General features: G+C 40.0%; 2 protein-coding genes across 5 annotated transcripts in view; both read left to right on the top strand.

Annotated features, from left to right (window-relative positions):
• Positions 1-229: 229 nt before the first annotated feature.
• Positions 230-6,091, top strand: mocs3 (molybdenum cofactor synthesis 3). Of its 3 annotated transcripts, none has more exons than XM_067479113.1 (13): positions 230-470; positions 1,732-1,864; positions 1,945-2,037; positions 2,205-2,325; positions 2,975-3,049; positions 3,249-3,366; positions 3,452-3,560; positions 3,647-3,709; positions 4,158-4,321; positions 4,467-4,514; positions 5,066-5,162; positions 5,280-5,387; positions 5,890-6,091. In XM_067479113.1, exons 1-13 carry the CDS (start codon positions 378-380, stop codon positions 6,045-6,047), a joined length of 1,380 nt encoding a protein of 459 aa, XP_067335214.1. In that variant the 5' UTR covers positions 230-377; the 3' UTR covers positions 6,048-6,091. The 3 variants fall into 3 exon arrangements, with proteins under 3 accessions (XP_067335214.1, XP_067335216.1, XP_067335217.1); XM_067479116.1 differs by having other exon boundaries at positions 425-558; XM_067479115.1 differs by lacking the exon at positions 1,945-2,037.
• Positions 6,092-6,648: 557 nt separating this feature from the next.
• Positions 6,649-25,151, top strand: part of prkd3 (protein kinase D3) — a 34,963-nt gene continuing 16,460 nt past the window's right edge. For both annotated transcript variants that reach the window (XM_067479112.1, XM_067479111.1), the window contains exons 1-3: positions 6,649-7,128; positions 7,871-8,540; positions 25,007-25,145. In XM_067479112.1, the coding sequence (XP_067335213.1) occupies positions 8,247-8,540; positions 25,007-25,145 (433 nt within the window). In that variant the 5' untranslated portion in view covers positions 6,649-7,128; positions 7,871-8,246. The remainder of the gene's footprint in view (positions 7,129-7,870; positions 8,541-25,006; positions 25,146-25,151) is intronic.

The raw sequence follows: 25,151 nt of genomic DNA, 5'->3' as shown, positions 1-25,151 counted from the left end.
CCTGAGACGTAAAAGTTCTCGGTGTAAACCATATTATGACCGTACTTCAATAATTGTGTGGTTTCTTTTGAACATTAGAATGATAGTAGCCCATTGTTTTGCCATTTAATAAGAGAAAAATATGAAACAAAAAAATCACGTTAAATTGTATTTAATTATTTTTCTTTATTATTTAGTTTTTTATTTCGCAAGAAAAACATAACCGGCGCCTTGAACGTCACGTACCACGTGTTCAACCCGGAAGAATGCGCCGCGGACCTCACATGTCAACATTTTTGTCACACGGTTACATAGGAGCTTAAGCAAACTTCTTATTTCTTGTTTTGTGACAAACATTTTTGGTTTTATTTTATTCTTCGTTGCGCGTATCAGCGGCGATGTCTCAGGAAGTGTGCAGCTTAAAGAAGCAGCTCAAGGAGAAAGAAAAAGAAATTGCTGCTCTGAAGAATAAATTGAGTCAGCTTGAAAGGGTATGAACAGTTCTTTGTACAGCCTTTGACGAATGAAGTTAGAATACGATTCACAGCTCTCTATTCGGCGGTTAAGGGGAAAATTAAGGCAAGTCTAACGCTACAGCGAGACCATTAACTGTTATTATTGAGAATAGGAGTTATTTTACTTTGAAATGTAAAAAAGGGGTTTTGCAGTTGCTGTTGTCGCACTTAGACCTCTTTAGAGCAGGTCCATGTCCATCCCACAACACCCAGACTTGTCAAACCAGATTTTTAAAAGACTGTAAATAATTAACAAAACATAGTTATAGAATTGTTAAATATTTATTATCCTAAGGAACACTTTTAAGGGACATATTTAAATGACATTTTATATTTGTAGAGTTTATGGCATAACCATTGTATTGAATGGCATTAAACTGCATTGGCCTGCCTTGGAAAGGGTCCATAGACATAACTGTAGCCCTTAATCAGTCATCATAATTGGCCGTAGTCTGTGGAAAGCACTCACACATCCATAAAGTCAGCTCAAAAAGACACACTGAGTGTGTGAGTGTGAGTCAATAAATGGCTCAAAAGGACATACTGATCCCCAGTGTCTCTGTCAAGTGTTTGTTTCAGTTAATGTTCATGGTAAGTACACCTGTAAGACATGATCACCTCTGAACTGGGAAAACCTCTGAGGCTTGAACACTTAACACTTGATATATGAATATCAAGAGTATCATACATCCACCAAATATCTGTAACATCTTATCCTTTTTGGGTCGCGGGTGGGGGGGAAACTATCCCAGCTGTCACAGTGCGAAAGGTGGGGTACACCCTGCAAAGATCACCAGTCTATCTAAAGGCCAACACAAAGAGACATGCAAAGACAGACAACCATTTGCACTCACATTCACACCTAAAGGCAATTTTTAGATTCATCAAGAGTATCAATATTTTGTGAAATACTGAATGTGCAGCATTAAATTCATATACAAACAGGGATTTTAGAGTTCCCCCATATGAATCTGGAGACTTCAAAAGCAGTAGAACTCATTTAACTCATTATGTCCTAAAGTATAAAGGAAATCTTTAAAATTGAACATATCCTTATGTCAATCATATTGGCTGTAGATCTGTGAGAGAGTTATGACAGAGAGATAAGTTAATCCTAGCTTATTATAAAATAAGGAGGCAGATTGTCGAAGGCTGTAATGTCACACGGCTGTCCCTGTACAAACAAGCTTTTTTTTTATTCTGGGAAATAATAATTTTCATCTTGGTGTCTTATTAGAGTCATGATTTAACACAGCAGCTGCACGACAAAGTGACTCCCCTAACCCCACTGAAAGCCAAACCAGCCCTCAGCAATGAGGACATCATGCGGTACAGCAGGCAGCTTCTTCTGGCTCAGCTTGGTGTACAAGGTACAGATGGCAGCAGTCTTATTTTGATGTACAGTGCAGTAGGCATTCTTCAAAACAGAATGAGTCTTGATTGTCCACAGGTCAGCTAAACTTATCCAAGACCTCTGTGTTGATTGTGGGCTGTGGAGGACTGGGATGCCCCGTGGCTCAGTACCTTGGAGCAGCAGGCATCGGTGGGTAATCTGATGCATGGCAGGGATTTGTACTGTACCAGATTAATCATGTCTTTAACTCCTCCATAATTAAACTCTTCCATAATAATAAATGAGATATATGTGTTTGTGTCTCTTTTGAAGGTTGACATTTATTCCAAACCCTTTCTGACTTTGTGTCTTCTCAGGGCGCCTGGGCCTATTGGACTATGATGAAGTTGAGCTCAGTAACCTACACAGACAAGTGCTGCATGGGGAGGAGAACCAGGGCCAGGCCAAGGCTCTGTCTGCTGCCTATGCAGTCAGGAGGTACTGACTGACCTGTGTACACGTGATATTAATAGTAAATGTTCAGGACATTTTGCTAAGTGGTGTGTTTTTGATGCTTTTTGTAACTCAGTGGTTGCTGTGAAAACTATGCAGGTACTCTCCGATTTCACCGCAAGTTCTATTTGGTTTTGTATTTCTGCCCGGTTTCCAAGTGTTGTGTAAACATTTTATTTTGGAGACAGCTGGATTTTGTGTCTTTCTCCCTCACACTGGGCCTGCTGTGGTTAGCTCTCACATTGTATATCTGTTGCCACATGGGGGCGTCATTTCTATGAAAAGCAAATAACAGATACAATGTTTTGATGCTGTGCCACACTGCCTCTCTCTTTTTCTCTTTTATTAATTGTAATTTACTTTACTTATTTGCATTAATGATATTTACTGCATGCATAATTTAAAATTGTTTACTGCTTGTTTTAAACCTTTTTGATAGTCAAGCGATAGACAGCAGAGATAAGGAGAACTCACGTTACTAAAACCACCAACATTACACCCTGATGTTTTTTTTAAAGACACTTACTAGTCTAAATACTAGTCTGTTTGTGATGAAGCTGCTAATTATGGAAGACTAATCCAGGCAACTAGGAAAAATAAGAGTTTTATTTTGAGCCCGACTTCTTGTCTGCAGGTTAAACTCAACAGTGGAGTGTATTCCCTACCACCTTCAGCTCTCTTCTGAGAATGCCTTGCAACTCATTCAACAGTATCCTCTTTTGTTACACAGACCTGCAACTGGCTGATCCTTTATGACGAAACATCTTAAAGCTGCCTTCCACAAAGTCTTATTCAAGCTTATGATTGCTTATTATAATGCACAAAAAGCATTTTGAAATGCGTTAGAAAACAATGTCTGCTTTTGATCATGTCTGCCTTTGATCACTCCTTAACTTTGCTAACCTCAAATATGACATTGTAGCGGATTGTTCAGACAACGTACCTACTCGTTATCTGGTGAATGATGCCTGTGTCCTCAGTGGCAAGCCACTCGTGTCAGCAAGTGCCTTAAGAATGGAAGGACAGGTACTGAAGAGAGCAGCTCTTTGTATGCCCTTAGTGACGCCAGGCACTTCAACATTTGTGATTTTATTTTTCTGTGTGTCTGTAGTTGACAGTTTATAACTACTGTGGCGGACCGTGCTATAGATGTCTGTACCCAGTACCCCCTCCACCAGAGACCGTGACTAACTGTTCCGATGGAGGGGTGTTAGGAGTTGGTAAGTCTTGAAAAGCCATTAACATTTTACAGAGTACAGTCTGTGTAAATGATAGCTCTTAATGACATTTTTCACTTTTTTCTAAGTTCCAGGGATAATGGGGTGCTACCAAGCTTTGGAAGTTCTCAAGATTGCCTCAGGACACGGCTGTATCCTTTGGTTTTCCATTCTTGACTCACTATTTACATACTTATGGTATCTACATTGGCCTTGTTGCTTGCATCATTTTCATTGTGCAAAGGAATTTCATTGTAGCAAATACGGGAATGGGAAGGATGTCATGTGCCTTTCTGGTGAAAGAGAAAGCAAAAACATACTTTTTTTTCTTCATTTACTGTATTTGGATGGTGTAACAATTGATATTATCCTGTGAAGATGTCGGGGTTACAGTGTTCTCATGCTCAATGGCTTCCACTAATACCGTTATGGATTGTGGTACACATGATAACACCTGGACCTGATGCATGGTGGAGTAATGTCCTAACAAAAGGCCTCAATGTTGGCACGTTGTTCATATACAAATTACTTCTCATCCTCTGAATCATGCTCCCGGCAACACTTTTAAGAAAATAGCTGTTCCTTGACCTGCTGCTGTAGCTTCCTGTGGCCAGCAGCTGGTGATGTTTGATGCTCAAGATGCCAGATTCCGGTCCATTAAGTTGAGGCCCAAGCAGGCTGGCTGTGCAGTGTGTGGAGAGAACCCCAGCGTGACCCAACTGGTGGACTATGAAAGCTTCTGTGGCTCTGCTGCCACAGATAAGGTTGGAAATTAAAAAAAAAAAAAAAAGATGTTCTAACTCAATTACCAGTTCATACACATTGTTGCTTTTTGAAGTGATCATAATTATTATTATGTCCTTATCATAGGAAAGTTGTTTTATTGCCTGGTTTTTACGTCTGTTTCAGTGCCGCAAACTCAACCTCCTCTCCAAGGATCAGAGGATCACGGTACAGGTAGGGAATGTATAGTCCAGAACAGTTGGGCATTGCGTGCCTCTGTGCATTTAGTACTGTTTATTGTATGATTACTCGCAATTTTCTCAGTTTCATGTGCATTCATAAACTGATTACATCTCAATGCTGAACCAGCCCCAAATGGGAAATGACTTTAAAATGTGCCTGTAGATTTTCTATGGAAAACAATAATGTGGTATTTGGCACTGAAAGCAGTTGTAGTGGATTGCATCTGTTTATATTTCTGAAGAATTGGTGCTTTTAAGGCCACTGATTCATTAAGCACAGAGATTATGTCTGTCGAGTACAGAGGGCTGTACTTGACATTGTGTAAGGGGCTCCAATTAGAAACAGCTTTGTTTCCTGTGATTTAAAGAAAAGAAGCTAAAATATTTATTACGCCACAAATACAAATCGAAGCAGCATTTGACTATTTGCTGTGAGTAAGTTTGGTTTCAGAATCTGTTTTTTTTTTTTTTACCAAAAAATAAAGCAACACTTCTCTCCAAGTATGACCATGATGTTTCTGTTCTGTTTCATTGTCATTCCAGGAATATAAATCGGTACTGGATAATGCAGAGCCACATCTTTTGTTGGATGTCCGCCCTCTTGTGGAGGTGGATATATGCCACTTACCATTTTCTCTCAGTATCCTTGAAGATGGAGATGCAACACCATCTTAACTGTGTCATAAATCTCTCTGTCTCTGTTCTGTTTGTTCTTTTCCCCTTTCCTGTGTGATTATACTCCTTATATTGCTCCAAGACATTCCTCTCTCAAGCTTAGAGGAGAAGAAGAGCGAACATCTCCAGTTACTTCGGGAAAGAATCAGCCAATTGAAACAGCAGATGGCAGGTGACTGCCGACCTCCAGGTAACATGTCAAAACACCTTGTAGGGTCTGTACCTTTTATTTGAGATGAACAGAACCAAAGTAGAGCTACTTATACATATTCACAGTCCATTGTGTAGTCCCATACTGCTGGACCGAAGGCGTATTTTAGTTAGTAACAGGTTGCAATGGAGTTGCTAGGTGACCCCTTTTCCAAAACAAGTATGGTCAATGTGAGCAGCTGGCCTGCTTTAGAGAATTTAATATTCAAAATGTTATTTTGGTGGTGCTCTGGGTATTCACTTTCTTTGTCAATGAGCTAAATTTAGCGTTTAGAATTTTATCTTAACACTTTGTACACTCTTACCTATTGATTATTAATTTACTTATATTCATATACTTTTTAAAAAAATATTTTTTATGTAAACTTTACATTGTAGTAGTAGTCAGGTGTGTTAAAATCTATGATTTGATCTTCAGGGAACCTTAGTCTGCTTGTGTCAATGTATTTATCAGCCTTTTTCCTTTCTGTGGTTTCTTCCAGTGTATGTGATCTGTAAGTTGGGTAATGACTCGCAGAAGGCTGTGCAGCTCCTGGAGAAGATGAGTGAATCGGACATAGATAGTATCACAGTAAAAGACATCTGTGGAGGCCTCCTGGCGTGGGCAAAGAGAGTAGACCCCACATTTCCACAGTATTAATGCATTTTAGGGTCCTCTGTAAATAAACTATGCATTGCATGTGCCATGTTTGTTGGTTTCTTATTTTAGGTAAGATATCTTAAATATTTTTAGTCAACTGCAAAATGTCACAAACCTAGAGCGAAGGCTTTCTGAAACTTTGTTGTGTAATCTACTCAGTTGTGTATCACTTTGCAAAAATATGAGCTGGCAGTCAGATAACAAGTAAGCATCCTTGCAAAATCAAGTCCCTCTTCCTGTTTTTTTTTTTTTGCATTTTTTTGGTAAACCTTTAGAAGTGCAGTTAATTGAATAGATATCCTTCCCATGTCTAATAAATTAGATGTATGCTTTTTTATGTTAGTCTGTAAGTTCAGTTAATGGCCAATAAGATACAAGATGGATTTTGAAACCACAGTTTACCAGTTCACAAATTGAGGAACAACACCGTACGTTACAGAATGAAAACTAAAAGTAGTTTTTTGTTTATTTGATAAAGAAAATGACTCATTTATCTATGCTGGGCACATACGCGCCCCTTCCTAAAGTCCATGAGGACTCCTAGTGGCCCCCACCGGCACGCTGAACTGATCCGGTTCGTGCAACATAAAGTTTCTTCTTGGCATGGTCTTAAGTTGAAATAACGGAAAAGAAAGGCACATGCGCGTTGCTTTCAGCTCCATCGGAGGCGCCATCGCCTCACCGCGACTGTAGTTCGCCTTTTCCACTCCACACATGGAAAGTCAGTTACGAGGAGAGAATAAAAGGACTCCAAGCCCCAGCGACGGCCGCTGCTCTTGTTTCGTCAAGCAGGGGGAGTAGTCACAGCTGGAAGGATAATAAGATGCGCATGAATTCACAATCAGGAATAAAAGATAAGAGATAATAAATGGACATCTCGGTTTGTCTCAGCGTGCGCGAACTATGTCAAACTAAAGTTGGACTTTGAAGTATGTGAGCTACGACGCCGCCCGTTTTTGTCCGGCCTCCAAAAAGTGCAGAATAATAAGGTTGAGGCTCCGCTGTCCTCAGTTGATGGAGTTACAAAGTTCCTTCAGTCCACTCAGAATGGAAAGGAAAGCGCCGTTCGCTGACTGTGAAGGTAAAGTATGACCACAGATGGACTTAGTTCGACGTTCGCTTGTTGAACGCACCTCAGGGGGACAGTTAATTCAAGTGCAACAAAGTGTCCTCAGAATGTGCAAATTCAGGGCTTGTATAACTTGTTTTGCTGGCATTCTCGACCCGGGTTGTCTTTTGCCAGCAAGCCAATCGAAAGTGGGAGGGGTGCAGATGTTCAAACGTCTTGGTTCCAGATGTTTCAAGTGTTTGACTTCTTGTAAAAGCAGAACAAATAGCAGAATGCCAACTTTAGCGTGACTTGTGGGATATTGCTGTGCTGGTATAGGTAGTCATTTTGTTAAAGGAGAGGGCGAGAGCAATGGTAACTCTAATGACATTCTACCTTAAACTTTGAGATGCGGTTTCTTCAGCTCGGTCCACTAGCAAAAAGGCAACGCCACTTAGCTTAAAGCTAACTCTGGGAAGTAGCACACAAACAAAACATTAAGTAAGATTTGCGGTCATTACTTACAAAATGATGAATCTGGCAGTGATATGGTGAAACCCATTTCTGAGCATGTTGGGTGAGAAAGCATAATCCAAAACAACTTGTTTTGAAAACTAGTTTAATGATTCTGCTTTGCCCCATCCGACAACACAGTGGTGGTGGTTAATATGCACCAGTACTATGCTTTCTCTATGTTACTAAGATAGATCAATACTTTTTTCATTATTAAAAAAAATATCACTGTGTTTGTTTATGTGTATCTTTGTGGTAACAGGCTTCCTGTGGTCAGAATGGATTACTGACTTCAGTAAGGAGAAGGAAAGCCACTCCAGGATATGAAGTTCGTTGCAGTGATTTTACTGCAGAGGTCCGTGGATTGTTCAAAGTAATTTTCTCTACCACCTGCCCTTTTAGTAAATGAGTGTGTGGTGTGTGAGCTCAGGTGGGTGGATAGATTATTACTCTCCTGAATTCTGAAAAGCAATGCCACTTTGATAAAAACATACAGTGATGAGTCACTACAGCTGATGAGGACCAGAGATTCCCCCTATGACGAGTCTGTCCACAGGGATCCAGCTGTGCTTTTGTCTATCACCCCTCTCTGAATCCTCCACTCTTCAGCACTTCACGTCGCCATCGGAAAAAACCCAATGTCTACCTCCTCTCCCCAATCCTTACCTCGAACCTACCTCCACCTTCTCCATCCACAACACCCGTCCTTGCTGTCCGCCCCGTCTCCATCACCGAGCCCGCCCGGAGTGCTTTACATGCGGCTATCCAACGGCAGTCACAGCGCCCCCAGCCCCACAAACTCTCGCAGCTCTTTCCATGGAGTGTCCTTCCTGCTGCAGATCGGACTGACCAGAGAAACAGTGAATCTGGAGGCTAGTGACCTTTCACTGTCTGCTGTCAAGGACCTGGTGTGCTCCATAGTGGACCAGAAGGTAAAGATCTTGTCTCCTCTGGAGTCAAAGGTTTTACACTACATACCCCTACATACCCATTAAAATTAACTCATTTTAAACTTTAGCAGTAGAGTAAACTCAAGGCAGTAGAGTACTGACATGATCATGCACTGACATGTGTTTTGCCTTCTTCTACCATATTCATCTGTTTAAGTTTTGTTTCCAAAGCAGACATCTGGGCCTCGTGCCCCAAAATGAGTCAAGCACCGCAGAAGCATGCACACAACAGTACCGATGCTCCTCCAGTTACAGGACACAGTCTAGTAGCCTCAGTTATTCACATTGTGGTCTAATGTTACTGGACTTACATGACACGGGTGCACACATACAAGCTCATATGCACACATATATACAGATCTACTCTGTGGTTTTGCCCTCCCTGTGTGATGTCGGACCTACTTTATCTTCCATGACAGCGGTCGTGTGTTGTAATGATGCTGGAGGGTAGACTCAGCATAACAAGTCTTACATTTGGTTGTGTGAGAATATCCAAAGTGTAAATCAGTGGTGCCAGCTTTAATTTGCCTGTTTTTACTTGTTTTTTTTTGTCTGAATAGAAAAGAAGTCTTTGTCACGTCTGTGTGACTTTAAAATATGCAAAAAAAAAAATAATTTCTGTTTAATACGAAGTGACCCATGTAAAAATACACATTATTATATTAAAGTAACACCACAGATGTTCACTATTTCATCACTGCAAAATGCCAGATGTCACAAAATGCTAGTTTAATGCTCCTTTTGTCGAGCATTAAACTAACAGTAAATTTGCACATTATTGCAAAGCAAATTAGAAAGTCAATTACACCTGTTATTATGAAGCCACTAAATGCACAGTGTTTCTCAACACAGGCAGTGTAGGTGCTCCAGACCTCACTGTTTATTATTTTCTTTGAGCCCATCAATGTGTCCTGTCCTTCATAAATGTGTGGGATTAATGTTGTGCAAAGCCTGTCAAAATAATGAAATGGCTCCTTTGTGCATCCACACATACTGGTTTTTAACCTTCTATGAATAATGTTGATTACTCCTTTTGTGTCTGTAATTATCATTTACTGAATCAAAAAGCGAGTGATTAAGCAAGGCACTTTCATCAGCCACTAGCATCTGAACATTTAGGTAGGTCAGAGCTATATTTATGATAATGGAAATAAGGAAAAATGAATGAAGGACAAGCTCATGTTAAACAACAAGAGGAAGATAGTGAAGAAGCTATCTGTATTGAGCCTGTGTCCTTAAGTTCCATGTTGTTCCAAGTTGAAATTCCAGAGGAGCAGGGTAATGTTGTTGTTCTTTACGAGGTCTGCTGATTCTCACTAGCTAGTTATGAACAGTTCTGGTCTGCAGAGCAGAAAATCTCAGCACTGTGCATATTTACATGGATCCTGTAACATATTGGCATAGTTGCAACAAAACGTAACAGGTAAATATGGTGCTTTGGAGACAACTCTTGAAAATGAAAATCAGTGTAGTCCATTCATAATAAAACCTATCAATGTTAATAGGTATTAATCACTATTTACTGCTTTGTATTACATGCAGTCATCTAATTCATCTGACTTGGAGTCTAATATTAATTAATTCTAGAAAAGTAATTAATCTATGGCCAAATATCATGAGAAAGTTTTATAAGGTAATGTAATGTACAACAACTTATTGTACATCTGTGGTGATGTGGATACATTTCTGAGCTTCTAGTGCAGTGTACTGCTGCAACTACAGTATTTTATGAAATCCAGGCATGTGGCTTTGATATCAATGGAAAATATGACTGTAGGCCTTCTGCACTCCCCAGTCCATCTCTGCCTCACTTCTTGCTCTAAAATATGCATGACAGTGGTGAGCCTTTTACAAAGTCTGCTCATCCTGGCCAACTTTTGCAGCTGTGGATGTCTGACCCCAGTTTATCCGTTGACATCTGACGATGCCTCCTCTCAGTAGAACCTCAGGTGTCTGTTGTAGGCAAGACAGGAAAAAGCATTAGTTTTCATCTGGTAATAACTGCATGGAGATAGACCCTGGATGGAAGTATATTCCCCCCTTCATGGTGCTATTTCCTCCGCTGAGAGCTGGCCTGCTTCACTAAATGACTCACCACTCAGCCATGCAACAAACATGGATGCTTAGACCGACTTAAATCTGTCCATTCAGTGATGAGTTTTCTGCTGTTTCAGCTGTTGTGAACATTCAGAGTGGGATTTAGTTGTATCTGAACTATGATATTTATCATGTGTATACCTTGGTAGCCTTCAATCTTGTATTACAGCGACTGAGCAAGTTTTCTATGGTAATTTTGATTGTCCGGGTCACTTTTCCAGCGGGGTGAGAAGCAGCCCAGATGTAAGTCTTTTCATACTTTCAGCTCTACTGGAAGACGTAATCTCTCCACTGTGTCTCCAATCTAGGTCTTTTCCAAGAGATCTAAACTGTTTCAACTTGTCATTACTGAATTAGTAAAGCAGGATTAAAGTTGACCCAATGGGTTAACAGGAGTCCCTCTATACATAACCATGGTGATGGTATGGATTTATAGTCATATACACCACTGCAATGTGAGTACTGTGTATTGTACATGTTCAGGACATACAAGAGAGTAGCCTGTATTCCGCACAGTAAATAGGTTTCTGATTCACAGAGACATTGGGCTACACAAACACCGCAGACACAGATCAAGTCACTTGTTATGTTATTTAGCATTGTCTCATTACTGAATAGGAGAATTCGTGCATGTACTTACAGTTCCATTTTTTTGTTTATACAGTATGCAGATTATATTGAGCTGCTAATCTCTCAGTATCATCTTTAAACTTTTGACAATACATTAAATGCGGAAAGATGTGTTTTATTTATGTATTTATTTATTTATGGGTGAAGTGAGTGCTTTACTTTGTTGCACTGTTGCCTTATTTGGTACATTGTCTTCTACTTCGTAGATGTGTGAGTTCTTTTTTTCTAGACATCATGACAAACTACCACATGTCCAATTGTCAGTGAGAGCAAAGTCACTTTACAAAATAGACATACAAGTATTTATGCTATAACAGAGGCACTCTGGAGGCAACTGTGAAGCTGTAAAATATCAAGATCTGCATCTGCTCTCATTTACTATGTATAGTTTGTCATGGCCTCATTTCATAGTTTTCCTGAACCCTTTAGTTTTGAATCACTCTTATTGTTTGACATAGAGTAATGCAGCCTGTTATAATATCTGTGTATTGTATAGATTTTGTACGGCTCATTCCTCTTCCTGTTAAAGACTTTACCACATAACTTGGCAAGATTCCACAGAATTCTTTTTTGCCCTTCCCTGTACTGATCTGAAATTGGTTTTGACAGTAGTGGTTTGATCCATATTCACTAACTTTTGTGGTTAAGGTCAACCTTAGTCTGGGGCAACCCGATCATGATCCATTCTGAGTCTTTTAAAGAAGCTATTGTGGTGAAAACTTCTGATTTCTACTGAATATTTTAAAATAGGCCTGTTAAAGTGTAGCTTTGCCCATTGAAGGCTGTGAGAAAGGATAAAAGGAGCCAACCAGTGGGTGCTTGAGTCCCTCCCAGTTGGGTACCATCCAGCCCTGATCTAACCCACGATGGCCGATTCAGGGCACTCCCAGTGGCTACATGCAACTCAAAGTCAGAACAGACTTGTTTCACTAGCCAGGTCCTGACTCCTCTTGTCTAGTTTTCAGAGCATGATGTGAGCATGGTGTGAGATAAACATCCATAGCTTCCACTTGTTGAGCGCTTCCTGTTTGGTGTCGCCCAAGTTTTCTCGTGCAGTCAGTGAGGGAGCATTGGCTGGACAAAAGTTCACGACTCCCTGAGAATGACTCCTAGTTAGCCAGCTGGTCAGCTTGGACAGACAGCCAGCTACAGAACATTCCTCTTCACCAAGACATTTTTGGAGGATGATGTGATGTTGCTGGGGATGGGTGGAATCAGACTGCTAGGAAACTGAAACGTTTGAAGCTAAACACTATCTTTGGTATATCACAACCTGGCTCAAAAGGCTGTGACAAAACGTGAGATACACTATTTGATTAATTAAATAAATTAATGTATTTTAAAAATAGATAGGTCAATACAATAAAAATGATCTCATCAGGCGTGACAATCAGTAGGACCAGTATTGCAGTATTGGACCAGTATAGTAAGGTGTGTGTGGGGCTAAACATTTGTTGTATGACCCATGAAATAAAGTGAAACCAATTGCAAAGGTCTAAAGCAGAAACCTAACACGTGGGGTCTTGCAAGAGGCAGAGATCTTCCTGATATAATATGCTGAAACACTGGGCCAAGGGGCAAATAATTGGTTTTAAAACATTTTATCAAACAGGCAACCAGGTCATAAGCTTTTAGCACTCAATGGCTGAAAGCAAAGGTTGCCACAGGTAGTCTACTAAACATCTGACATAGTTGTTGAAAGCTGAAAACCTAGTTGTGTATTCAAGCAAATGAAAATACGTTTTCAATTGAAATGCTTTCTTGTGAATGTAGGCATCAAACATGTTTAGTATGAATTTACAGTTTAGCTTGGATTCAGTTAAAAGTTTCTTTTGGTATCAGAGGGGATGATAAAGGTTAGCGGGGGGGGAGGGGGGATTTGAAGTTCTTTTGGCACAGGTAATGGAAAAATCATTACACTTTCGTTTTATGAATACTTTAATTTTAGCACTTGTCCTTAGGATGTTGTTGCATTTTCACTACAGCTGGAAATGCTGTGACGGGCAGCTGCCCTAGCCACAGATTTCCCAACTGGTTTTGTCAGTACTGTAACTCCCAGTCTCTGGTTGAGGGCTGTAATTAGAGAGACAAAGACCTTTTTGAGTTAGAAACAGGCCACGTTGGATAACATACAGTAAAATGGTAGAGTATTTTAAAAACAGAAGGCTTTGATTGCTCTAAAACTTTGAACATTATCCCTTGCATGATGCAAGGTAAAAATTGGCAGAGAAAACAAGATTGGCTCAACATTCCTTTCCAAGATTAATTTCACTAAATTGCAACAGTAGAGAAAGATTTCTTTGGTTTGCATTTTCATACTTTTGTGATGATGCTGTATCTGTTTCAGCTGAAAGTAACTGTCCAGTTCTGATCAGAAGATTCAACTTAGTTTATTAAGCTTGAGAATAAATAATTAATATGTGACTGTGATCTCAGAAAGACTCCCCATCCAAGATCTTGATTGTTAAGGTTTGCCTTTAAGACCTGGTCTGAAAAGTACCTCTATAAAGGTGCAAAGAAATTCAAAATTAAAAGAGAGAAAATGGTTAGATGCGTACATTTCATATTGTCCAAAACTAAATGAAACACGTGTAAAAGAAGTCACATCCATCTCCGTCCTCTGTGCTTGTCAACAGTGTAAGCCTGCATCTGCATGTTCCAATGGATCTAGCAGCCGGTATTCACTCCAAATGTTGTCCCAAAAATTAGTGTTTTATGTGTGATATACATAGGGCCGGGCATTTCCTGGAAAGGACACAGGTCAAACTTAACTCAAAATATTCACCGTTGGTATTGGTTCTGAATACACAACAGTTATGGCGTTAGCCTTCTCCCAACTTAGATGGTTTTCGGTGTTCATTTGCATGCACGTCGATGTTTTCCAAAGGCACTGAGTTGCCTAAATTGATATCACAATTGGGACCACAGAAAAAAAAAATGTCTTTCACGTACAATTCAAAAGCCTATTTGAGTTGCACAAGGAATCTATCAATTTCCCCAGTCTTGGAGTAATTTGTGGAAAAGGGAGAGAGAGAAGGAAAAGGGAAAAAAATCTCTGAAGTTAAGTGAGCTAGGTAATTTCTACCATCTGCAGTGCACATTTCTGCCGCCTCACTCTGCTTAAAATGTAAAGTGGCAAGACAGAACACAGGGCCCAGCCACAAGAGTCAGAGAATGACAGAGTGGCGAAGAGTGGTCCTGTCCAAGCACTGGAAGCAGGGGACGCTGGGACGGCCTGGTTGGCAGGCCTCACACTGGGACAGAAAAGAGGCTGTGACCAATGTGCAACTGATGTCTGATGCCAAAACCATCAGTACAGGGCTGCTCCTGCCCCTCCACTTTGCCCAAATGCCCTTCACCATATTTGACTTTAGCCAGCGATGGTTGATAATCTCGCGTCACTCCAATCTCTGCTAATGCTGGCTGACTGGGCTTTGATTGTGATTATATGGAAGTGGTGAGCAGCAGCAATTTAGAACCATTTAATAGTGAGGAATCCTGGTGACTTTGTCCTTGTGAAGCCAGCCATGGGTGTGGCAAGTCCTGCTTGAGAGGCTCTACAAATTTCCATTCATAAATTTTTAACTTTAGCATATCATGGTCCACTGAAAGAGGATATCTTATTTCCTTTATTAATTTAATCATTAACGGCCTGAGTTGTCCTCTCCTGAGACAGAAGTTCCACATTGACTGCATTTGCTGACAAACTCAGCACAATTACAGGGTCTCAACCGTGACAAATGCTGAATGAAAGGGGGTTAAACTTGGCACAATGACAAAGACACTGCTCTTTTCAGGATATTAACACTTGCTTATTTGACCGAGTTAATCACTAATGTTGCTTTTCTGACCTGTAGAACCTTCCAGTACCAACAGATGTTCTACTAATACCCTTAGCTGATCTAGCATACCAAAAATGTTTACGCTGTCCTACAATGAAGACCACATGATCTGAGGTGTAGCCGCACTGTCACATCAGCGTGGCAATATTGATCCCTGCACAACTAGCAGGCTGCAGAATGTCTGACTCTTGTGTTGTTTTCTCAGCTCAGTTTGCTTTTCCTGTCTTTCAGCCAAAAGAGTGATGTGACAGAGTGATAGGAAGGTGGCAGGGGAAGTGCAATTACAAGTTGATACCAAAAGAACCCCTTCACGATGAGAAGGGAAGAGATCTTAAGAAATGATTTAGTGTAATAATTAATAATAAGCTAAATGTAAAGAAAGAAAAATAAGTTGTACTACAACTCCAGTTTTGATTCCTTTTGTCACTGTGTTTGTGATCAACCATACTCAGTTAGTTACCCTCAGAGCCGCTCCCTGTTTCCACATTCTCTCTGCTCCTGCTTTGCAATCTGCTGTGGTCGACGGAGCAGCACAGCCTGCTCAGTATCTGTGCCTGTGTTCAAATGGCTTCCCTCTACAGTGCACTTGCTATTACTCATGTCCGTGTGTGTAAACGTTCAAAGAAATTGCCTCTTGGTGTCTGTTTTGAACAAGTTGACAGCTTGGGCTTTGGAATTCGGCTGAGCTGAATGTTTTGTTCTTGTACATACTTGAGGTAAGATTTGTATTTCTGTGAAACTGCAAAATCAACAGAAGAATGCCTGTAAAAGTAATTCCTCATTGTTAATCTTATAGAAAGAGAAAACTCCAAGCAGCTGTCCACATTCTGCAACATAGAAGCAATGGCAATTAATAATGTTTCTGTTGAGCAACAGCAGCATGTTCCTACATTCTGATATTACTGCACACCTTCTGACCTCCTGCTTTACCAGAACAAGCGAAAGCACTGTCACCATTAATCTCACATAAATTCATCCCAGCTTCACCTGTTTATGTGCCCCCTGTGGTGGTTAATCTGGCTGCTACTCCAGGCTGGAGTAGGGGGGAGCTGGAGTTTGTATTGCAATATATCTCTGAGTTTGAGGTGCTGGCAGCGGATTGCAGTGTGGCTATAACTCATCAGCAGTTTGCGGGGGCCTGGCCAAGCATGTCTTAGATCACACTGCTCTCTTCCTGAGAAGCCTTAACACCCTGTGACTCAACCTTCCTCTTCTCTGCTGGCCTCTGGACACTGTTAATACATACAAGTCATGCACACTCATTTATACTCACATTCATGCAAGCAATCCTACTTATGATCAGGACACCATCATTGACAGTTTATGCCATGCATGTAAAAAAAAAACACTGGGGCTCTTAGATCGAGCCACCTGGCTCTTATTGGCGCTACATTGGCTAATAACCAAACAGTGACCTCACCATCATTATCTCTGATCCACTTCAGTGCGTTTTTACTTGAGGCCAAATTACCACAGAAGAGTATTGTTTTTCTGGATCCAAATAATCACAAGCCTGGTGAAATAATTGAGGGCTTTTCTTCAGAGCTTTAGCACAACGGTTTGTAAAAAAAGAGAAATACTGGTTTGAAGGAATCAGCTGTTGTGGTTGATGCAAATTGTGCAAGCGATATAGCATTGTTATTAAAAGTGGTCTAGGATGACAGGTGTAGAGTCTCCTACTGTATGCTGTGGTCTGGACAAGGCCGTGGGCCTGAGCTCAGTGGTTAGAGTTGTTTCCACCTTGTCTGCCTCAGAAATTTAGAGAGGCACACATGGTCATTGGCTGCAATCACACATACATATACAGCTCATAGCTCACAGTAAGACATGAATAAATTAAACAAGAAAGGATTGGAGCTATGTCAAATTTTCCGCCTTTCTCATCTCACCAGTCAGTTACATGCCTCACCCAGGCTGCACTGCTCACGCTTCTTTGAAACATGCAAGATGAAAAGTGCGAGGGTTAAGATGTGGATCAAATAAATAAAAAGTTGCTTTGTCAGTATGTCAAAAAGCAGAAAATCGATGGCTGTATAAAGTGGGGAGAGTTACAGTAGTCGGTAAAGATTTGCAGCTTGAGCAGTTTATGTTAAAGGTGGATTGCTATGATGATATGCACCAAAACATTTGTTTTAAATAAAACTTTGGTTCCTTCCGGGCTGTATAGTGTTATCATTAACACTGGATTTGGAGATACACCTCTATACAGTAAAACCCATGAATGGACTGTGAGCCCTAATCTGCCACATGGCAGGAAACAAGTTAGTCAGCCTACAAGTGAGAAAGTCACAGCTTCTCTTGTGGCTCTCCCACCACACAAGTTTCCTTTCCGCTTTATGCTGCTCCACTAGGTGGTTTAACCTGAGTGGAGTCTTGCTTTTGCAGTGGAAAAGAAGCTGACTTGACATCAGGACAAGGACATGAATGTGTTGTGAAGAGTGATGGGATGTGTTTGTTTGATCCTACAAAGATGCTTGCTTGAATGTAAACCATATGAGGAAAGTACTGTGGCCCCTCTCTAACTGTTTTTCCCTCCAGCTGCAGCATGTTTGTCTTGGCCTTTGTCTGCAAATGAAAGAGCATATAGTTTTTATGTAATGCACCAATAAAATGAAGCATGCTTCCCAGCCTCGTTCCATCCAATTTCTGCAGGGCAGAAAGGAAGCATGGTCTATAGAGTTGTTCATTATGAACTGTAGCCAGCAGATTCTCAGTATATTGTAAATTCTGACAAAATGATCTTTAGTGCCTTGCTAAATAAAAAGTGCCAACTGCCTTAGTTGATGCTGTAACCTTTCATCTTAAAACATTTTAATATAAAGGAATATGATGCAAGTTTTACTAGTTGCACTTCAGTAAAGCTGAGATATTTTCTTTAGGTTTTCCAAGAGTGGCTTCATTATTATTGGAGCTTGACAAAAAAAAACTCTGCCACACCAATTGATCCTAATATACTGTATTTATAAAGATACAAATGTAACAAGAAGTTAAAGTACATACATGGCAATTATTTGCTTTTGGTAGCCACTAATCTCTGAGGCCAAAACCATCAGTACATATTTTGGTCCCAACCCTGTAATAACTACATTTAAAGGATTCTTTTAAAAATCCATTTTGTAGGGAAGAATATTAAATATTAAGTCAGTACTGGTTTGGCTTTCACTGAAGTGTACTAGATCTGAGAGAAATATTAAAGAAATAGTTTAGGATTTGGTGAAACACACTTATTCATTTTCTGGACTTTAGGAACCAACTGCAGTTGAGTAACCAGCGACCTGGCTCCTCTCTGTAACTTGATATTGAACCCACAGACATTAGAGTGGTATCAATACTTTATGTGCTGTAAAACAAGTGCTTTTTCCAGGATGTCAAATGATTCCTAATATTTTGAATCCATATTTTGAAAAGTTTCTTGCCCCCTTTCTTGTAGTCGTGACGTGCTTTTCAATCTTAAATCTTTCTCTAGTGTGTTTTAATTAAAACACCACAGTTATTGTGTGCTTTCGATGTGCATTTAAAGCTTTAACTTCATTTAATTATTTGTCATTTCTTAATTGCACAGTGGGTAGAGAGCAACATTCTTGATACATTATCTACAGGACACTGTAGATAAAATATTTCTGGGTTAAGCAGAAATATATTTATTTGTTGTGGTGTGCTGAACATATAATTGCTACTGTTGTAGTAATTGATAACAAGACAACATCTAACATTTCCTTATCATTACTGAGTCCAGGCAGCATCTGGGTAGTTAAAAAAAATCATATTACTTTTAATCATAAGAATGCTTTTTTCTTTTAATTAAACTGGGTATTTTTGCCCATAACCAATGATATGTTACAACTAATTCTATGTATTTTAATGTTGAATTTGCTGAATTCCTACAGTGCAGATGAGGACATGCACATCATCAAAGTGAATTACTTGGAAGTCATGCAACCAAATTATATGGAAACTATTAAGTGAGTACCAAAAACCATTCACAAGAACAAGACAGTGGAAAGCCAAACTGTTTCCAGTGTGCCCCTTTTGATACCTCACTCCAAGTGACAAATGAATTATTTGGCTGCTGTTGATGCCCACATCTAGTGATCATGGAATTTGCTGCGCATGTGTTTCTTGTACCACCCTGCGTGGAAAACTTTTGCTTGGTATTACATTAATAATATATAATGAAAACAAATACAATTCCGCTGTTGACTTTAATAAATTAACACAGTTTTCCACACAGTGTTTGATGGGACTTGAACAAAGTAATTACACAGCTTTCCCCCAAGGTTTGTATGAGCCCATAATTGGATTTTCCAGTGCATTCGGTTGACAAGTTATTGAAGTATATTTTCCTCTGTTGTGGCCATTAACATGCACCTCAAAGTCAAACAATGGTTTCCTCATTGTTCTGACAAACTGTTTTTCTATTTGTGAAACCCTCACTACGGCTCAGTGGAACTTATGGTTTCATTACTTGCTGTGGAGCATGTTGATGCATGTATTTACAATTAAATCATTGCATCAGACCTTATGTAACTTGGAGTTATTAACCAAATTTTTAAATATATTCCACTTTGTCCGACTGCATTTTTATTAGTCTGATTTTAAAGTATTGTTGAAGTCACTCTTAAAAATATAACAGACAAACAAATAGAAACTAGCATTTTCTGTGTGGTGTAGGATTTTTGAGGCAGTGTCATTTTGCTTAACTCAGCAATTATTTAATAGTGCTGTTAGTCAATGAATGTATCTGGTGAATAAAAGCACCTTGTACGATACTGATCTTGTGACAGTCTTTATCTTGCCACCTCAAGCTAAATGAAGAAAGTCCCCCTACCTCCTGACTCTGGTTAAATGTTTTACAAGAAGCCAGTACCTTGATGAAAATATTTAGGTTTTGTCCTCTTCAGGGAGGTTAGATAATCCGTTAGCAATGAGTAGCTGCTTATTCTTCTTTAGCCTGGGGTGTCTGCTCATGGGCAGCACAAAGTAATCATGCAATTAAACTGAGAACCACATTTTCCAAGCTAAACTGAACTTATCAAAAGTTTTCCATTTTTTAAATTTGGGGTTTGTTTTACCTTGTGTATTGTCTTTATTGAAATGCCAACACAATATAAAAATGCTAAAATCTGTTATATTGGGCACTAGGATAAAGTTTAACCTCACACAGCCACAGATGGTGACAAGCTGTAAATTTCCTCCTAATGTTTATACATAAAGTGACAACTTGTTGTGTTTCTTCCGTTTTCTGTACAAGCTTTTGTGCAACAATTTCTCTAGAGCACCTTAAGTTTATTCAAGTTCTGGCTGTGTCAGATTAGTCACTTACAGTAAGATTATGAAAAACAAATCACATGACAATCATGCAAAATTTTAAATAAAAACTCTCTTTCCGTGCCCGGTTTACAAAACTGGCATTTTCAAATGCATCTTCTTGGAGGAGTGTTTTTGAAAAGATCCATTGTTGGTGAAACACTGTGCTAATGTGAGTGGAAGGCTTTAACTATGCCAGGAAAACTAAGATGAAAAAGATGCATTTTAAAGAGCATTGAAATGATTCACTGACTAACCAAGTAGTCAAAGCTGAAAAACAATCTGCAACAGTTATGGCAATCTGTTGAGTAATTTATTTTTAAGCAACACTATTCAGTGCTTCTTAGTATTCCCTATTTCTCAAATGTGAGAATGCATACACAGAATACATAGAATTTCTCTAGGTTTGGGGAACGAAAATAACTATTACTAATAACTAAAGTCATTAGTCATTAGTTCAACATTTGTGTGGACTTGATGTGTGTGATATGTATCAGCCATTTTGATGGCCTGCTAGCTATAATATCTTATAGGGCAGTACTACAGCTGGCTCTTTCCTAAGCTACACATCCCTTTTCGCTCATGCAGACTGATCTGGAGCAGGACGTTTAGCCTGGACTTGTGCCAGACTAATAAAGGTATGAGACAGCCTGAGGTCAAGCAGCATACTTTTCCTTACTGTAATCACATGGTCATCTGTCAGAGCTTTTGCGCCACTCTCCACACTGCTTCCCTTTTTGCAACCCACCTCTGGCACACATAACACATGCACAGAAACTGTCTAACCGCATAATCATTTGCAAACGATCCTGTTTTGACAAGAGCTCTCATTGTCAAATGTGACTTCACATGTTGGGTTTTTGTTTTATTTACGGTGACAGCGAATAAGTTTATGCACAACATTCAACACATGCTACATTTCCCCTCAACTTTAATGTCACATTTACAGTTAGCTGTACACGGATGAGTTGTTCATTATTTGTATAATCAATCATTTTCATCTTTACACAATGATCCTACAGTGCCAGAATGGCACAATTGGTTATTTTATGGTGCTTGTGTGGAGATACTTCTGTTATTGGTTACCAATGAAATACAACCATATTTCAGATCTGTCCCGCTTCTTGGCCCTCTTCCACCCGGTCATCTCCCTTCTTTCCTCATCTTTGCTGGTTCTCATTCTCTTTCCTTATAACAGGATTTAGCATATCAATAGCGGATTAATTCGTTTAACAAAAGCTTACTACTGCAAAGCCCCTTTCCACTCGTCTTTCCAGCATGACTTTGTGGACCTCACACACAGCTCCTTTGCACCGGGGTCTTTGGTGTGCGTGTGTGGTCGTTGCTGCTCGGCTGAATGGATTTGTGTTTGAAGATGACAAAAGACATGTTTAGTCACTACATGCAGGCTTTGGAAATCTGTGCAGTAGGGTGTGTGGTTTATAGTGTGTGTTGTTTTTTTTAAACACATGCATGTTTGCTGGGTAGAGGCAACATATATGAAGACAGTGATTTTATGCATGCATGCCCGCACAGGTTAGCCATTAATTATCACTTTATCTGTATGATCAGAACAGCACAATGTCAAAATGTGCCCTAACCTGCCAATCTATTGTTCTTGTACCTCTGGCTTCCTCTTGCCTTAATGGAGCTTGGAAAAAAGTAGTGTCCTCTGCCCTTTCAGTCGTTCTGTGCAGATGCTCCTGCTCTGGAATGGATCCCTTTTTGTGCAGTGGAAAGTGTTGCACAAGCAGAGGAGGTGAATCCAGCTGGCTAGATGTGGGCATCCACCACAACCTGTGTATGTGTGTTTCAGAGCAGGTACATCAGGCGAGTGGAGGGAAACCCCACTGTGACACTACAGCTGGCTCAGGAAGGATGCCTCCCCCCACATGGTTTGGGCCACATAGCATTAATCACCTCAGGGGATGACACGGTTCGGATGTAGTTATGTTAGAAGGTGGGGGCGAGTTGGAAATGTTCCAGTACACAGGCACATGCCTTGTGTACACTTAAAGCTGAACAAAACTTTTGCCTCTCAACTGTCTCCCTAACTACTAGCTTCTCATAGTTGTGTTCGCAACTGCGTGATGTAGTGGAAATACAATTTCATTACCACATTGATGCTAGTAGGCTCCAGTGGAAGTTTTAATACCATAAGGAAAAGTCTGACTGTCTCTTTTTGGTGAATTATTATCAAAACTTATTGTAATTTAACGAATCGAGTACCTGTATTTGTGAAGGCTTACCTCGATTTTGCACCACAGTTTTATGAAGTCATCAGTATTGTGCATGCATGGTAAAGTGTCTGTGTAGGTGTGATTAAAATTTTTGTGTCAGACCACCGGTTCCTCTATTATCTGGTTAGCAGCAGACACAGACGCTTTGGATAAAAACGTCTGCTAAATGACTAAATGTAAATGTGAATGTAAATGTAAATCTGGTTAAAGACCAAATACATTTTGCACAAGCTTTTTTTTAGTCCCTCCTTTATGATGGAAAGTTGGCTTTTGTTTTACCAGTGGCAGAATAAGCATTCAATTAACTTATCCTGATAGATACTACAGATTTTTCCAACAATCAAATGGCAAGAGGTCAGCTAAACTTGGAACGGTATGACCATTCACTGAGAGAACAAACTGAAACACCTAAAACAATCTGCAGCATTAATAAAACATTCAAAGTCCTCATGGAAAGGAAAGCAAAGGATTTAAACCCAGGTCCTTTTTGAAATCAGGGAAAAATTAAAAGAAGCAAGCAGCACGTATATCTTGTAATTAAACTGAAACAAAACGGGTATAGAATTTCACCTTATGTATATATTCAGGTTATAACCTCATTTTGCTTCAGTACCTTCATTTACAAGTACAAAGTATCAACTCTTGCAGATATTTAGAAATCAGGTTGAAAAAAAAATCTGCAGCTGTGTATCTTATGTATGTATGTTATGTATCCAGAGGCAGTGTCCTCCCTACTGTTATGACTGGTCCAGTGTGACTTAAATATGTACACACACACACAGATATGATATGCCATAAAGTGAAACTAATACCATTTTAAGCACGAAGTGCCTGGTGCTTTTCATGGACAAAACGAATGTTTTTTGTTGTTTTATGATGTTATGTTTCAATAAACACTGAGAGGGGATTGGCTTAGAAAGGGGGATCAGACTGCAGGTTGGGAGTTGTTGGAGTTGTCTCTCTGTCCAATTTGTAGTAAACTGTGCTGGGCTCCATAGTAGTCATTTTCTGTGCAGAATTGCTTTTTTGCGTTCTGACAGTTCGTCCTCCTGGCTTTGTTGACATGAGTCATCTGATGCACTCATGTTTTTTTGAGCCATCAATCTGTCTCGCTGTCTCTGTATCTGTGTTTCTTGGCAGTTAGAAGTCTCCAGGTGCCTTATGTGTCCCGTGCCCAGACATTGTGCCAACTCTAGTGCTCCTGGGGCATAGTGGCATTGTTCTGTGTGGCCTATTGTGTGTGACCCTGGTTGAAGGGGAAGCAGCTGGTGGATCTTCCAGTACCAGCCTTCTTGGCATACAGACTGCCCTGATTCCCACTTTGATACAAACTATGGACGACAGCTCTGACCATCCATTGACTGTGTTGCGTTTGCAAAAGTGATGTTGCAGGGACAGTGTAAGATTCTTTCTTGTGCAAGGTTTATTTTGTACTTATGATCCGTGGACAGTAGCTTTTTGTGTATGTGTGCATATTATTTCATTGTAGCCCTTTCCTTGTGTCAAGAACATTGCTCACCAAGAGGCTCTGAGTTACCCTGAGTACAGGAAGTGACTCAGTTTTGACTGGCGCTGCACTTCCTGTGCGCTGATTCTCCTCTCCTGCTCTCAGGATGTTTACCTCCTAGTCGTCCTCCTCCACCACATCTCCCTCTCGCACCCTCCTCTCTGTCCCCCTGTCCCCTCATTATGTGACTTCACAACGGTGCCTTCAGCTGCAGTTCATGACCTGGCTTGGTAATGTTTTGTCCAGGAATTGCTAGTGACTTCTAAGTTGTTTGTTCTAAGTTGGTTGCTTTTGTACAGTTACTACTGCTACAGCATTTTTTGAGTAATGTTTCATAATTAATTCGGATTTACATGAACATATCAGTTGGAAACTGTGTGGGGAAAAAAAGACTTAAGGTGTGGTTATAAAGCATGCACGGTAAAATATATGCAAACGAAAAATTTTGATTGCAGTCAGTTTCTCACTCACTCACAGGTCTTTTTTATGGTATTTTCTCTGAGCTCATTACTTTGAGTCCTGTGATGACAGGAAAAGAGACCTGAGCAGGTGCCCTCTTCCTGAGCCACTGTGTTCAAAATACTCCTTGATAGCCATGGTGATGTAAGCCATTGGAAATGATGTAATATGAGCAAGTACGTGCTTGTGTGCATTTACACAGGTTTTACTATAGAACAGATTGTGAGTCAGACAAATGAGGTTGATCATTACTTCGTTCTTATTCCATGTGTATATTTTCTGACTGTCGTGGAACTCTATTATTATTATATTTTGTATTGTTTCCTTCTTTACTATACTTACATTTTCATTTCAACCTCTCTGCAGTTCCCTGAGTGTGGCTTCTTTGGCATGTATGACAAGATCCTACTGTTCCGCCACAACCTAAATGATGAGAACATCCTACAGAGGCTTACCTCGGCAGAAGAAATCCACGAAGGAGACCTTATTGAGGTGGTGCTCTCTGGTATGT

Source organism: Channa argus, chromosome 16 (genome assembly GCF_033026475.1).
Source record: "Channa argus isolate prfri chromosome 16, Channa argus male v1.0, whole genome shotgun sequence".
NCBI classification, from domain to species: Eukaryota; Metazoa; Chordata; class Actinopteri; order Anabantiformes; family Channidae; genus Channa; species Channa argus.
The sequence above is the reverse complement of the archived record's forward strand: the minus strand, read 5'-3'. Positions and strand labels throughout refer to the sequence as shown.